Here is a 17,272-nt window from a genome sequence, read left to right on the forward strand (position 1 = left end):
CCCTACCTGGACACTTTATTCTGACTCCGGACTGACCAGTCTTTATTCTAACTCTTAAAGTCTTTTTAAGAATTGCTTTACTACTTAAAAAAAATATTTAAATATAAAAAATTCGTAAGGGTTCAAAGGAACCCAGTGTCTCGCCTACTTTTGCTGTTAATCGCAGGCTCAACAAAAATAAGGAGAAAAATTAATAAAATATATTCCTCTCTATACTATCTTTTGATTGTAAGTAGCTTCTGTCCAAGTTTGGTAAAAATCCAGGATAGTTTATGATTCTAAAAAATGTTTTAAAAACTTAAACTGCAGACTGTATGTAATGTTAACTGGAAGAAAAACTAAGTCCATTTATAAGTAAAATACGGAAAAAATTGAACAAGATTTTAACAAAATTTCCTTCTAGATACTAGCTTTTGATCATGAACAAGCTTCTGTCCATGTTTGGTACAAATCCAAGATAGTTTAAGAAAGTTATTAAAATTTCAAAAACTTTAACCACAGAGTGTATGTAATGTAAACTGGCAGAAAAACTAAGTCCATTTATAAGTAAAATACGGAACAAAATGGATTTTTTTTTTACAAAATTTACTTTTGAATATTATCTTATGATCATAAACAAGCTTCTGTCCAAGTTTGGTAGAAATCTAGGATAGTTTGAGAAAGTTATTAAAATTTCAAAAACTTTAACCACAGAGTGAATATTTGTGGACGCCGCCGCCCCCGGAATGTAGGATCGCTATGTCCCGCTTTTTCGACAAAAGTCGAAGGCTCGACAAAAATTAATGATTAAGCTTCCTCTTTTCATGAATTTTAGATGGGAATTTGCTTACAAGACATAATGATTGAAAAATATGTTTTGGCTTAAAATTTTTACAATTTTTGACTGTATTTTGTATAGGAAACTTACAGAGACTGCAGCTGGTTGTCTACCTGACATGAGTTGAAACAGTGTTTGTAAGGGGTCATTCATCTTCATAGCACTATTGGCAAACCTGAAATATAACAAGAAATAAAAATGCTTGAACATAAATTGGAAACTAACTTCAAATGTAAAAAAAACTTATTTACCGATTACAATTGGATTACTGTGGATTCATTTTTTTTTTTTGGAAAACAATTTTCATGGATCAAGTAAAATTTTCATTTTCATGGATATTTGATATCCTGGTTTTTGCCAAATTATGTGTATAAGAACTTAGAAAATTTGTAGATTGTGGAAGATTTAAGTGTGTGGTTCACCTGTACCCAGGAAATCCACAATGGACCTTGAGGTTTACAATAATAGTCTAGTCTACCTTATATACATGTTTCAACATGTCATTTACTAGCATGTGATAATTTGTTGTAATTTCCTTGTGTACGAAAAAAAGCAATTTTTTCATAAATTATCCTTTAATGTCCCTTCTCCGTTACAACATTTCTCTTTACCTTGTCATCACATTAGCATGTGCTTTGGTATCCATTTTACTAGCTAGGAATAAGGCATGGCCCCAGAGGTTGTTCTTCATAGCCCACTCTAATGCATCCTGTAATATAGAATTATTAAACTTATACCAGTTAATATATCAGAGATCATTCAACTGGGCGACTAAGGCCAAAAAGTCTCATTCCTGTATATCACTTAATTTGCCCAGCCCAAAGTCCATATCAAGTCACCCTGCTTTTCTAACAGTTACCCTTGTCATCAGTAAACTTCCATTCTGATGCAACAGCAATTTTTCATTTATCAGCAAAAAATTTATAAAAAAACGTAGACAATTTATTCATTGGGAAACAAAGTGAAAGGTTGACATTGACAAATGATTATGTAATCTTTCAAAGGAACAAAGTTGTATACAAACCAATCATGATGTTTTCTTTCACTTTCTGCCATTGTTACACAAGCCTTCATCAAATAATTTTGATTTTCAGCAATTTAAATTGTTAACTTCATCAAACTGTCATTAAAATTACCTTGAAATAGTGTTTGACACATAAATTTCATTATAAACATCATGTTTCTTGTCAAACTGCTTTTCAAAGATGATTTATTTTATAAAATTTGTCAGACACCAATTTGCAAATAAAACTAAGCACAGACAGGATCAAGAAAGGAGAAGGACCATACCAAGTGTATATCATTGTATATATATCTATGCAAATGCATTGAGCATTGATGTAATTCATTTTCGTTGATTTCATTTACTTAAACTTGTTAAATTTATACAGTCTTTAGAGAAACACAATAAGATAATTATCCTCATTGAATTTTAACTAATAAATGGTTATTTTTTTTTCGCTTGTCTTTTAAATCTGCTATAATACAATATTTTACATTGTAGTACAGTCACCTGACTAATGGTCTTATAATTATTTCAAGGATGGATGACCTCTTCACTTATTTACATTACCTTTTTCCTTCCATACAATAATAAATGTCTAAATCTATCTGTGACCTCTTCTCTTGACCTTTGTTTGTTGACAACAGATCGGTCCATTGTTACAGTTGATATATCATTTGTCTCATCTAAATCATCTAGATTGTCCGTACTGTTAGATATTTTCATTCCCATTATACTATATTCCATTGTGGTGGGTTCATGACCTGCTAACAACAAATCTGCTATATCTGTTCCTATTATCATCTGAAAGCGGATACAATTTCATACTATATATAGTTATTTAGCTATAATTTCAGCATCTAAAGCATTCTGGGTAATAGTTTCAAAAGCGTACACCAAAACATTGTGATTGGTTGAAAACGTACTAAACAACGGAAATTCAACCAATGATGTAATGTTATTTTCATTTTGGTGTACGAACATTAAAATTACCCATAGTCCTTTAGATTCTGAAAAGGTGAATAACACATCTACAAATTTAAGAAAAACACAGAGAAACAGATGGTGGTAGGTAAACATAAAAACTCCATTGAGTTGAACAAGAACAGATACCTAGAGACTTCCATCAAGTTTGGTGTAAAACCTGTAAAGAAGACTGAACTAACCTGATGTTAGAAAATCTGTATTATCATATAAATACTTATAGAGTATTTGATATTCCTATAAAAAGTTTCAAAATTGTATTTTGTCAGTGCTTAGACTGTATATTGTGTTCTTATTCATTCTGATTGTTAATATTGTGATCTTAATTGACACACAGAAAAGTATGTAATATCTCTGTATTATTTTTTTTCAATTTTTATATTCGCTGTATACATATATTATGTGAATTTATATCAAAGCAACAAGCATTCTGAGAGTATTGCATTGCAATACATAGTTCCCTACCGGTTAAACATTAATTGTACTAAAACAAAATGCTAACTTGATCTATAACTAGTCATGGTGTAAACTATATAACAAATATTAAGTCAATATCTTCAAGCATGACGAAAAAAAAGTGCGGAAAACTGATAATTTAAGTGAATTTTCTAAGTCCAAGGAACATAACTCTGCAAAAAATCATCAAACCGAAACAAAATTCAAACTTGGTCTGTAACTTGTCATGATAAAACTATATACCAATTATCAAATCATTATCTTCAAGCATGACAAAAAAAGTGCGGAAAACTGATTATTTGAGTGAATTTTCTAAGTCCAAGGACTATAACTCTGCACAAAATTATCAGACCGGAACAAAATTCGAACTTGATCTGTAACTTGTCATGATAAAATAATATACCAAATATCAAATCAATATCTTCAATCATGAAGAAAAAAAGTGTGGAAAACTGATTTGCCGGACTGACAGAAGGACAGACAGACGGACAGACAGACTGACAGACAGACAGACGGACAGAGTGCAAACCTAAAGTCCCCTTCGACTTTGTCGGTAGGGGACTAATAAAAATATATTTAAGTAGCAAGTTTAAACTGATCTGATTGAACTAAATACAGAACTCACTCCATTTTGTTTAATCAATAATTCCAACAGTTTCCAAAGAAGTTCTGCAGAATCTCGGTCCGTCATGTTAATATTCTCTGAACAAGCTTTAGCTTTCTGTTGACAAAATGATAAAACATCATTTTTATGGGTGTCACCTCTGTAAGAAAAAAGCAGAATAAACAGCATTATAAATCATGTAGATATATCTTTAACTTTAAAATAATCATTCTGAAAATAATAGCATAAAGGATAAATTCTATCAACATGCCATACGATGTGTGAAGAAAACAGCTATTCTGAAAATGCCTGATATCAGATGAAAACTCAAACTTAATTGCTTAACTCTGTAATTAAACTTAATAAATGTTTATATTTTAAAAAGGTGTAAACAGGAATTTGTATACATTTGTTTATTAACATGGTAGTCAATCTTATGCAGTGAGTAGCAATAGTTATTTGTCATCCTTCCACACCTTAACTCACAAACTTGATCTCACAAATAAACTGAGCACATCTGGAAAACCAGAGTAAGGTTCTAAAACACAAACCAATGTATTGATGTGTACAAGCAGGTGTGATTAAATAAAAACACCAAGAAGAATGTGTTACCAAAAACATTTAGAAGATTTATTTACAAATACAAACCTAACAAGAGGCCCAGGGAAACATTTGAGTTCTTCCACTTCCGGTCTATCTTCCAACATCATACTGATGTCATGTACTTCTACTGTAGCTGTCTGTCCTTCCTTTGGTCTGTTTGGCATCACTTTAATCAGGTGTCCACCTGGACCAAACCTGGCACACATGTGTGGGAGGGTGTACTTCTCTGGGGTCATCCTACCTGGGGGTTCAGCTGTAAAATTAAATATATGGTTAATGCATGTGTTGGGTTATCCAAAAATAAAAGGAAATCGCAAAGTTAAAATTCTGTAATCTACTACATTTAACTAGAGACAGTAACCTGAATTTTTGTATTAGAATCAGTTTACCTAATATAGAGTGTTTACAAAAGTTGTTCTTCTTCCGTACATTTCATATAGGGACTCAGACTTTGTGAGATTTAACGATGCTCTACATACCCCTATATCTAGTGAACCACATAAAATGTAACTATGTCCAATGTGAAAGGAGTATGTTCTGTAAGAGTCCACGGTTTCAAGATTTAAAGTGTTTGATGAATAGACATGTTAAGAAAGTGTTGACGCTTACACTACTAATAGGCCGAAAAGAGGGATTTTGGGGAAATTTGACATAATCATCAAACTTTCAATCATATCTAGGCCTAGGAAAAGTAGAGTGCATGGTTCAACAAACTAAATATTGAAGTCAGATCGCTAATTTATTATAACTAACTTACTGATGTAACTTTGATACCGTATGTAGTAAGTCAGGATACCACAAGTGAGAAAATTTGTCCTTCGAGTAGTAATCACTAAAGTAATGAATGTTACCATAGTAACAAGACAGACTTACGTTCAGCGTAACTGTTATTATAGTAATCTTGGTAACCATAGTAATATGGATCATATTGTCCTTTATGATAATCCTCGTAGCCTTGTCTACTCGATGATCTGGAAGCAGGATACCTTAAATATTAAAAAATCTCTTCTTTGAATTTATCTAAATTTTTCAGACATTTGTTTTTCTTACTACATAAATGTATACATGTTTTGTTCACAGTTATTTTGAACTTAATTAATAATTTTATAACTTCTTTTTCTACTGTGATTAATACCTTTTACTCAATCACTGCCTCATACAAAATACAACTTATTGCTATTTGTCCACCATTGCTGGACATCACAGAAGTTCCCATAAAATATTGATTTCACAAGAGAAAATGTCTGACACCACAAAGGAACAGTGATTGTCGTATGACATCAATAGTTCCAAGTGTCGCAAATTCTCAGGTCAAATATCGCAAATTCCCAAAAAGTGATAATGTCTATCAATCTAGACCTATCATCTTGATTTTAGACCAAATGCCATGTGACATTCAACTTTTAGTAAATAGAATACATTTTTGAAGCAAACATTTCTTTTAAATTCCTTTTGTATTTGACATATTTCGTTAGTCCATGTAAATGGCAAAATCAATCTATTCAAAGATTTTATGCATATTTTGCTGTTCAGCTTATGCAAACTAACAATACATGCCACTACAACATGGTGTTCATGCCTAAATCGACTCATCCTTCCAACACTACCAGAACCAGCAGAGTACACTACTTTCAATACTGTATGTAAAAGCATATGTTTCTACATTATAAGGACACTTTTAAACTATAAGGCTATTAGTTAGTATTTAGTAAAATAAATAATCTGGAGTATACAGTCCACTGTCTTTGTTTCTTATTATCATTAATCATTATACATCAACATATCATGTGACATATCATGTGACAATGCAAGCATATTAATCATATCTTGTACACTGAATAGATGCTAACATTAGACTTGGTTCAACATTTTCTGGTCATTGAATGTTTGTTTTTCACTGTGCTGAAATACAATAATGTTAGCAAGTATTCAGTCTATATAAGCTGGCGCTGACTTCAAAGCTAAATATTGCCTTTAATGATTGTATGTGCTGATGCTGCTAGCTTAAATGCCTATAATATTTTCCATTTAAATGGGCCTGCTGCTTGGTTATAAGAGATAATGATAAATGACTACTATATAACATATGTTGTGCAAGGCAAAACATTAATTTGTTTCAAATTCAGTTTTGCCATGTAAATTTATACACACACATGTACATTAATGTATACATCACCACTACCACATTCAATTATAGAAATATATAACTTCAAAAATCAATCATAACTGCATAAAATCCCCAATATACACCACAAACCAACACATGTATCTTAACATAACAGAATGTTTAAATTCTTTAAATTTGTTTCTTCTTTCAAATGGAAACAGAAGGGAGATAACTTTTTGTAACATCTGATTCTCTCCCCTACATGTTTATTTAACACTTACTGTTGATCGACTGAATCTGATAATGACCCAGGTGTATGAACACAACATTCTCTCCCCAACATATGTTTATCTAACACTTACTGCTGATCACCTGAATCTGACCCTGGTGTATGAACACGACATTCTCTCCCCTACATATGTTTATCTAACACTTACGGTTGATCCCCTGAATCTGATAATGACCCTGGTGTATAAACAAAACATTCTTTCCCCAACATATGTTTATCTAACACTTACGGTTGATCCCCTGAATCTGATAATGACCCTGGTGTATGAACACAACATTCTCTTCCCTACATATGTTTATCTAACACTTACAGTTGATCCCTTGAATCTAATAATGACCCTGGCATATGAAGACGAAACTTCCCTACATATGTTTATCTAACACTTACAGGTGATCACCTATATCTGTTCCTGGTGTATTAACACAACATTCTCTCCCCTACATATGTTTATCTAACACTTACAGTTGATCCCTTGAATCTGATAATGACCCTAGCGTATGAAGACGACATTCACTCCCCTACATATGTTTATCTAACACTTAAGGTTGATCCCCTGAATCTGATAATGACCCTGGTGTATAAACAAAACATTCTTTCCCCAACATATGTTTATCTAACACTTACGGTTGATCCCCTGAATCTGATAATGACCCTGGTGTATAAACAAAACATTCTTTCCCCAACATATGTTTATCTAACACTTACGGTTGATCCCCTGAATCTGATAATGACCCTGGTGTATGAACACAACATTCTCTTCCCTACATATGTTTATCTAACACTTACAGTTGATCCCTTGAATCTAATAATGACCCTGGCATATGAAGACGAAACTTCCCTACATATGTTTATCTAACACTTACAGGTGATCACCTATATCTGTTCCTGGTGTATTAACACAACATTCTCTCCCCTACATATGTTTATCTAACACTTACAGTTGATCCCTTGAATCTGATAATGACCCTAGCGTATGAAGACGACATTCACTCCCCTACATATGTTTATCTAACACTTACAGTTGATCGACTGAATCTGATAATGACCCTGGTGTATGAACACGACATTCTCTCCCCTACATATGTTTATTTAACACTTACGGTTGATCGACTGAATCTGATAATGACCCTGGTGTATGAAGACGACATTCTCTCCCCTACAAATGGCCTACATATGTTTATCTTACACTTACGGTTGAATGCTTGAATCTGATAATGACCCTGTCGAATGAACACGACATTCTCTCCCCTACATAAGTTCATCTAACACTAACGGTTGAACGCCTGAATCTGACCCTGGTGTACGAACACCACATTTTCTCCCCTACATATGTTTATCTAACACTTACAGTTGATCGCCTGAATCTGACACTGGCGTATGAACACGACTGCCACTTCTCTGACTGTAAGTATCATCATGTCGACCATATTGGTCATAATACCTGGAAAAACATGCACATTGCACACATGCATTTGTTAAACATTTACCATAATGCCATAATGAACGTCAGTGTGGAATTAAATGTATGATACTGATATGATTAAAAACCAAAAAAATGATGGTACAATTCTCAGTAGCAGGTATCGATATAAAACATGCAATAAAATGATATTCATTAGTGATAAAAATCAACCTGCTATAAATAACCAATATTATTGACTTTCGATCAGTACATTGTACTGCCTATGTCATTGTATGTTGCATACATATAAAAATAAGAAGATATGGTATGATTGCCAATGAGACAACTCACCACTGTTCATTATTTCACTAAAAATTTAAATCACATATATGTCAGATGAATTAATTCTAAATAAAAGAAGAATGTGTCAATGGGAAACAGATGTCCCTGCTTGTAAATATACAAAAGTCAATGTACTAATTCAAACCTATTGACATTTAATTCAGTAATTATTCCTTTTATAAAAGGGGACATAATTTGAGAACATTAAAAGTAATTATAATGTATAAGTTTCATAACATTTAGCTGAGATAAACTAAAGTTAGAGAACAGAAACCAATTTGGGACGGGGCATTAAAAAAAGTTAAGATACACAAAGTATAAACATGCAAACCCCCCCACCAGAGTTCAAGGTTTGGTATGAGCTCTTATTAGGTCTCTGAAACAACAAAACACCCCCTGCAATCATTTCAAAAGCATGATAGAAATGATAAATAAACTGTTATCACAGAGATATGTCTCGCCTTTTTGTAATTTTGATAATGCAAATGTTGAAATTAAAATAGCAATACTTTAACATGTAAGCTATGCAAATATTCAAAGTCGATGAACCATGACTGAAGGTACATGGCTAAACAATCTCCATGGAATGAGATGTGCCAATGCTAATACAACTGCATACCAAATACCATTGACTTATCATAAGCCGTTCCCTTTAAACAAACCTAAACACAAACATTAACTTGTAAACTATGTAAAAGTTTCAAAGTCAATGAACCATGATCAGGGGTGGGGCTATATAATCTCCATGGAAACGATACTTGCAAATGCCAATAAATTTGCATACCAAATCTCATTGACTTAACATTAGCAGTTCATCTTAAACTGATCTAATCACAAACTAATACATGTAAACTAAGCAAAACTTTCAAAGTTAATAGACCATGACTGAGGGGGCAGGGCCAAATATTCTCCATGGAAATGAGATGTGCTAATGCTTATACAACTGAACACCAATTAACATTGGCCTACCACTAATGGTTCCCCTTGAACTGACCTAATCACAAACTAATACATGTTAACTTAGTAAAATTTTCAAACTCTATAGACCATGACTAAGGGGGCGGAGCCAAATAATCTCCATGGAAATGAGATATGCTAATACTTATACAACTGCATACCAAATATCATTGACCTACCACTAGTGGTTCACCATTAACTAGACCTAATCACCAACTAATACATTGTTGACGCTGACCAATTTAGTGCAGAAGTGTCAAGATATCACAGACATCTGATTTTTAAAAGATAAACTGGCTATTATATACATTTTTTGAGAAGCAGGGGTTTTGGGAAACAAAACAATATTATTAACTGAAATCTGATCACTTTCAATCAGAAAAGACAATATGATGAATGTATTTTAACAAAATATAAAAACGTGGTATGATTGCCAATGAGACAACTATCCACCAAAGTTAAAATGAAGTGGATGTAAACAACTAGAGGCAACCATACAGCCTTGATGAATGATAAAAACCCATACCGTATAATTGGCTATAAAAGGCTCTGACATGAAAAATGTGAAACAATTAAGAAGAGAAAACTAAAGGCCTAATTTAATTTATAACAAAACAATTTATGAAAAGAAAACTAATACACATGTATTACAAACATGAACCAATGACAACCACTGAACTACAGGCTCCTGACTTAAGACAGGCACATAAAGAATGTGGTCGGGTGTAACATGTTTGCAGTTGCCAAACCCAAGCCCCTTGGCCCCAAGTACAACATAAGAACAAACAAACAAAATCTGTCGAAATTGGCTTTTTTTCCTATGACACATATTTAGACCAAGATTATATAGCAGAATGAATCTGTATATATATAAATACAAAACAGGAAAGGGATTTAAATATATCCATGCTCAAAAGAAAGAAATTTCTGATCTTTAAAATATTACAGACAAACAGAAGTGTTTTCTCAACTTTCAAATGTTAGTTGCACTAAAAAGGTTTACCACAAGTATCCTTTCATACTAAATATAAAGAACTGAATCTTATTTTCGAAAATAATCATGAAAACATGCAAAAAGGAAAATGAAAACTAAAAGCAATGATATTAAAAAGCAAATGCAAGTGTAAAATCTACAATATTGAGGTAAAATAAGTGAACTGCAACAATGTCAAAAACATTAAAACAAAGGAGAAGCTAAAAGACACTTTGTTCTTACCCAGCTTGTTGCCATGTGTAATCATAATGTGACATTCTGTCATAACTGAAAGTAGGTCATTTAACATAAACTTGTGAAACTTTGTTGGGGGCCTGTAAGTAAAACTATAGGACTAAGTCAGTCCTTGAATTCCAAGAATCCTTCAGTATTACAGTATACTTATACAGAATTTTTTACACATTTATACACAGAGAATATACAAAATTTAGAAATAGAAAAAAGAAATAAAAAAGATGACATAAAGGTATCTAAAAATCTGGCACAAAAAGGCTTTTGGTATGTTCTAAATGGTGTATACAATCTGTAGTAACAGTACCACAAGATGTTGTTTGTTCTTTTTGTACACACAAAACAAATCTAAAAATATAACTTTCAATACATATAGTACACAGTGGAATGAAAAATAATATTTATATAACAGTGTATGTGTCCAGATTTACAGTAGTTAGTGTATAAAAACATCATATATTTGATTGCACTAGTTTATATTTTCTGTATGAGTATACTGTACATATGTGTTTATTGTATGTGTAAAACGTACACATGTATTCTTATTAATCAACTGTTAATTTATTGTAAGTGTGTTAGTTTAAATGTTTTAAAAATTGATAAAATATAGATTTTACCCTTTTTTCCAAAACTGACTGTCATGTACTGAAACTCTCCCAGAAATTTAATATAATTTGTGAAATCCCATTTAAAAACAAGTCACATCCAACAATCTGATCATTAAACTTAACTATGATGTCTCCTTATTGGCAAACAGTTATTTCAAGTTAAATGAAACCATCAGTTTTGGAAAATGCCTCGTTACATTAATATGAAAATCTTCATATTGTTGCACTTAATTGATATTATAAATGAAAGTTTTAAGAAAAATAACTAATGCTATTGTGGATGCATTTATTTTTGTGGGTACCAATTTTCGTGAAGAGAGAAAAAATTATATTTTCGTGGATATTTGATGTCTTGTAATTGCCAATGTCTGCATAAAAACCTATGGAAAATTCTAAATTTAATCACATTTAAATTTTCTTTTGATCAAACCCACCAAATAAAAAAAAACCCTGTACCCTACCAATAATAATGAATCCACAGTATTCTTAATAGGACAGTACTTCATGGCCTCTTTTGCCATGTCTTTCAGAAATCATTTCCAAACTGTATGACATTTATATCCCTGAATAACATGACAAATAAGAATATCATTTCTAAGTATAAATCGCTGCGATATAGCCTTTTTGCACTGATGCGGTGTTAAGCAAACATCAACCAACTAAGAATAAACTGTTTGGGACTTACTTGTCAGGATACTGTCCATTATAATACTCATCATAGTAACCTTTGCTATAGCGAGCGTCGCCATAGTAATCTGTATATCTTTGATCATAGTAACCATACTGTCTGTTGTTACCATAGTAATCATAGTAACCTAAAAATAGTAGAAATTATATTTACTTTTTTTAACTTTAGGAAATTATATGTGTGTAAAACATATGATCATAACTCATGGAGTAAGCAACACAAAAGGTGCTACATGTGAGCATGATCTGCTTACTCTAGTTGTATTTCATTTTTAAGCCGTGGCATTATCAGTTCTTTTAGACTTATCAGTTAGATTATACCTTTGCCTTTGGTATCTTTCACCTCTCTTTTGAAATGTACTTATAAACTCTTACTAGTAAATTATTACCTCGACCATATCTGTAGTAAGCCTCTCTATCCTGTGGTCTGTCATCAACTGAAATAAACAAATGTATATATAAACTGTAACTGAATATGGTGAACCAACACCTGAAGTTGTGATTTGGCGGTAGGGTAATAAATGAGTGGATACCTAAAGGTATTCACAGTTGTATATATTGTAATAATACATGTATTTTGTGTAATGTTATGCCAAAACACATATTTAACACTAAACAGTACCTGGTGATGTCCTTCACGACTTTCTTCAGAGGTAGAATGATAGATTAATATATTGTTTGATGCTTTAATACTAATGTCACGACTTTCTTCAGAGGCAGAATGATAGATTAATACATGTATATTGTTTGATGCTTTAATACTAATGTAAAAGCTTGTTTGCCTCATGTTGATATTTTTTCTGAATAAAACAGCAATTCATTTGTAACATATTGTCTCAATAATATATATATATCAAAATCAGTAAGCGAGTTTTTAAAAGATAGTGGTAAATGTTTATTTTTATTCATTTGTTTGTAATAAGCCCTGTGATGAGGTTAATAAATAACTAGATTCTAAAAATCTCATATTTTCCCGCTAAAACTAAATCACCTGTCAATAAAGTAAATTCATATTGGAACATTTGTCATTACTGGGATAATGGCTGTGTTTCTAGATTACTTCTTTTGTTAATTGAACATGGTAATATATGTTCAATTCAAAGGTACAGTCAAGCATTTATATTTATGAAATAGATTGCAATTACATAAAATGTGGATTCAAACTCTGAAAAACTAGACCATGATTGACCTTGATTCTGAGTATGTAGTCGGGTGGAACAATCACCTGTTAAGTGTTGATTAGGATGACAGGTGATCAATTAACCACAAAACAATGACTTCCTGTCTTGATTACATGTAGGAATTAGAGAATTTCATAGCTATTTTAACAACTAATAACAGGCATTGGACTTCCCAATCTATTGGAGGTAAACAGAGAGACATAGTCAAAATCACAAGGTGACATTGGCTTACTTTACCCAAAATCTAGGGCGACATAAAACGTCTGGTGGGCCTTGTCTACAATGTTCATCTCCATTTTTAAACAATATTTTCAGTAAATTTTGGAACTTAGTTTCTAATTAACAAATCAATGTAATGAAAACAAGTTATGTGCCCACAGTACACAGTTCCCCCTCACACTATCACATTTCAATAGGTCAAAACCGTAATTTGGCATACATATTTTATAACTTCACACCATAATCATGATAATCAATAAACATATTTCAAGTTCATGTGACCACAACTTCATGGTAAACTTATAGATGCTTATAGCCAAAACTATAACCTCATACAAGACAAACAGAAGGATGCACAGAAGGGAAAACATAATGCTCATCTGCTATCATAGAGGGTGGCATACTAAAATATAATATTAACATAGAATACTTACTTGTTGACTGCCTTGATCTTGACCTCTCATATCTATCATCGCTGTAATAAGGATCCTTTGCCTTGTTATTCCGTTGATAATGAGCTTCAATTTGTTTGTCTCGTTCATACTCTCTTTCCCTGTCTCTGTCCCGATAATCACGGTAACGTTCATCCTTGTATCTGTCATCTTGACCTGGGCCTCGGTAATTTTTATCATCTTTATAAGATCTTTCTCGACTGTTTTCAAGTACCCTTTCTCTATCTTCCATTCTTTTTGTCATTTCAATTTCTCTGTCAATAGAGGAATTCCTTTCATGTCTGTCCCTCTGTGTATTCTCTCGCCTGTCCCTTTCATTTGTTTTCAATTTACTTGTGTCTTTTTCAGGTGAGTTCTCTCTAGACAGGTGATCACTCATACTTGTGATAAGATTTTGAACAGGAGACAAGACCTCTCTAGTTTCACCACTACCTTTTGAAGCCACAATACCAAAAACTGGAGTAGCACTTGTAACCTGCATTGGAGCAGCAGGAGCAAGTAATATGTTGCTTTTAGGAACAATATCATTGTTCGCCCACAGTGAGGTTGCAGGCGAGACATTTTCCTTCTTTCGACGCTCCATAGCTCTTTGGTATGCTGCATGTTCCATTCGTCGACTTGGTGTATTACGACCAGGTGTGGTTCTACCATTTGTTGATTTTGTGGGTGTTGTTCGTCCTGTTGGTGGTTTGGTAGGAGTTAATCTACCACTTAAACTTCTACTTGAACTTGAACTCAATGGTGAACGAGGTCTTTTTTCATCTTTCCCACGGCTTGAAAATTTACTATAGTCAATAGAAGAATCATGTTGTCTACCTGCTGATTGAGGAGGTAAAATAGATCCTAAAGTTCTATCTGCTTTCATTGGTCCAGTTTTTCTATCCCCTGATTTTCTATCCATGCTACTCTGATATTGATCTGATATACTGCCACTTACATGTCGAGGATCAGATATATTCTCGTCGTCAAATGAATTACTTGACTGTGACAGATTTCTACGTCTAGGTGGTTGAAATGGGCTTTCCTTCCTTGGCATGATAGGACTTTGAGTAGGAGGATCCTGAGAATGGATATCCTCTGTGACAGCTTGTATAGGACTAGGAAATCCTGAATCTGCAGCTTTTATATCTAACTTTAGTCCTTCATTTTGTGAATTAGTCACATTTTGACTTACATGTTCAGTATTTTTCAATACATTAGGACTATGGCTAGTCCTGTTATCAGAACCCTTTCCTTTTCTAAAAGGGTTCCCTCCAGATGCCCCTAGTCCTGTTGGAGCTGGCTGGTTTATTGAGACTGGTGGGAGACCAGTACTTTCAGGAATATTATTTCTTGGAGGCATGGGAGATGAGGAATGTTTTGGTATTAGATTATGTGGAGGGGAACCCTCTGCTGGTTTGTTCTCAGTATGACCAGTTTCTGCAGTATCTGGTGTCTCAGATGGTGATATATTAGTGGAGCCAATAAAAAATTGCACATTTGCACTACTATCAGTTGAACCTTGGCGGCTGTGATTACTGGGTGCTAGTAAATTGTGAGCAGAAGGCACCATTTCCCAATCATCAGAAGTCTGTGAATTTACAGGAGAATCTTTTGACTCATTTGACACTTTAGGATTGCCATCAACAGAAGAGCCTTGACCCTCTATTGCTGAATGATTTATATCCTCAACTTTTCTATCATCCTCATTTGATTTTTCCTGAACATACATATTTCCCATTTGATTTTCAAATGATTGAACATTTTCTTCAACAAGTTGTGTGCTAGAACTATTCAAAGTTACTAAACTTTCACTACTTATATCAGACTGAGGTACATGTAAATTTGGGTCCAATTCTTTTGACAATCTAGCATCACTACTAGCTAAATGTTGGTTATCTCCCCCTGATGGACTGAGTTCATTATTTACTTTTTCTGCATTTAATGCATTTGTGTTGTACACACTCTCTGTTGAGTCAGTATTTATATAATTTTCATTGTTAGTATTTTGAGACTGACTATCACTTTGAACATTTGAGTCAGAATTTTGACCTGATTCTACAATGTCTGTCCCAGCTGGCTGCTGGGCTTCAGTATTATTCCAGTTTTGTTGATATCCATAATTATACTGATTCCATTCATAATTCTGGTTATTAAACTGACCCTGTCCATCATAATTTTGATATGCCTGAGATCCATATGGTTGAAATGCCTGAGCTTCAGCATTCAACTGCTGAACTGTTTCTCCTTGTTGGTCAAATTGTTGAACAGTCTGTACTTGATTTGGGTCATACTGTTGAAGATGTTGTGCTTGATTTGGGTCATATTGTTGGACAGGCTGTGCTTGATTTGGGTCATATTGTTGGACAGGCTGTGCTTGATTTGGGTTATATGGCTGAAAAGGTTGTCCTTGGGGGTCATATGACAAACCTTGATTATAAGACTGTTGCTGTGGTATACTTGGATTTAAATGATAAAATTGTTGAGGATTATGCTCTGGAACTTGATAGCCTACTTGACCTTGCTGACCTTGGTCTTGATCTGACTGCTGCATTCCATTATATTGTCCATATTGATTGTCATTTCCCCATCCATGGCCCCAACTGGATGGGTTATTATGGTCTATTATATTTCCATCAGTCTGTGGCAATGGTCCATTTTGCTGAAATTCTCCTGGGTTAAAAAGTTTAACATTTCCTTTCACCCCTTCTGCAGAACTGTTCCATGGGGTAGTTGTGCTCATACTGAAAATAAAACACTGATAAATATACCTGATCATTGCTTAAAAACAAAGCTTAACTAAAGTGAACTTATGAATAAATGAACAGAGACAGAATATGTTTTCTGTGTTTTGTGCCATATCATGTTTCTTAAAAAAAATACTTGAGAAACATTCAATAAGTTATGCAGTTTATTCATTTATTTATTGTGACATAATTCCAGGGTTCTCACTACGGATTTTTGAAGGTGAGTCCAGGGACTCATCATTTTTGGCCATGGTGAGTCCAAAAGTCAGAAGATATTTTATTGAAATATGATTTATCATTTAAGTCTCCATGACCTAATAGAGCAATGAAATGATATTAAATTCAGATTATCTTAAACTTTTGCTATAAAATGATGCTATATGTGTTAAGTTTATACAACATTTTACAATCTTGATGCATCTTTGGACTCACCAGTTTTGAAAATGGTGAGTCCACACAGATTTTCATGAGGACTCATGGACTCGTCTTAGTGAGAACCCTGAATTCTGTATGCATATTTATGTTTCACATCTGGGTGTGGGGTATACTTCAATGAAAATTATGATGAATCAATGAGCAACCCAGTGAAACAAATGACTACATGTAAAAG

At 33.3% G+C, this 17,272-nt stretch overlaps 1 protein-coding gene across 5 annotated transcripts in view; it reads right to left on the bottom strand.

Moving 5' to 3' along the window:
* LOC127729365 (uncharacterized) overlaps window positions 1-17,272 on the bottom strand; it is a 43,930-nt gene that overhangs the window by 21,603 nt on the left and 5,055 nt on the right. For 2 of the 5 annotated variants that reach the window (XM_052237139.1, XM_052237140.1), the window contains exons 2-12: window positions 13,919-16,659; window positions 12,474-12,521; window positions 12,083-12,212; window positions 10,781-10,825; window positions 8,212-8,304; window positions 5,341-5,453; window positions 4,513-4,720; window positions 3,886-4,024; window positions 2,391-2,624; window positions 1,429-1,526; window positions 908-992 (exon numbers count right to left, since the gene is read on the bottom strand). In XM_052237139.1, the coding sequence (XP_052093099.1) occupies window positions 908-992; window positions 1,429-1,526; window positions 2,391-2,624; window positions 3,886-4,024; window positions 4,513-4,720; window positions 5,341-5,453; window positions 8,212-8,304; window positions 10,781-10,825; window positions 12,083-12,212; window positions 12,474-12,521; window positions 13,919-16,658 (3,933 nt within the window). In that variant the 5' untranslated portion in view covers window position 16,659. The remainder of the gene's footprint in view (window positions 1-907; window positions 993-1,428; window positions 1,527-2,390; window positions 2,625-3,885; window positions 4,025-4,512; window positions 4,721-5,340; window positions 5,454-8,211; window positions 8,305-10,780; window positions 10,826-12,082; window positions 12,213-12,473; window positions 12,522-13,918; window positions 16,660-17,272) is intronic. The other 3 variants (XM_052237141.1, XM_052237142.1, XM_052237143.1) reach the window with 3 other exon arrangements.

The sequence above is a fragment of the Mytilus californianus genome, unplaced genomic scaffold (assembly GCF_021869535.1).
Source record: "Mytilus californianus isolate M0D057914Y unplaced genomic scaffold, xbMytCali1.0.p SCAF_2, whole genome shotgun sequence".
Taxonomy (NCBI): domain Eukaryota; kingdom Metazoa; phylum Mollusca; class Bivalvia; order Mytilida; family Mytilidae; genus Mytilus; species Mytilus californianus.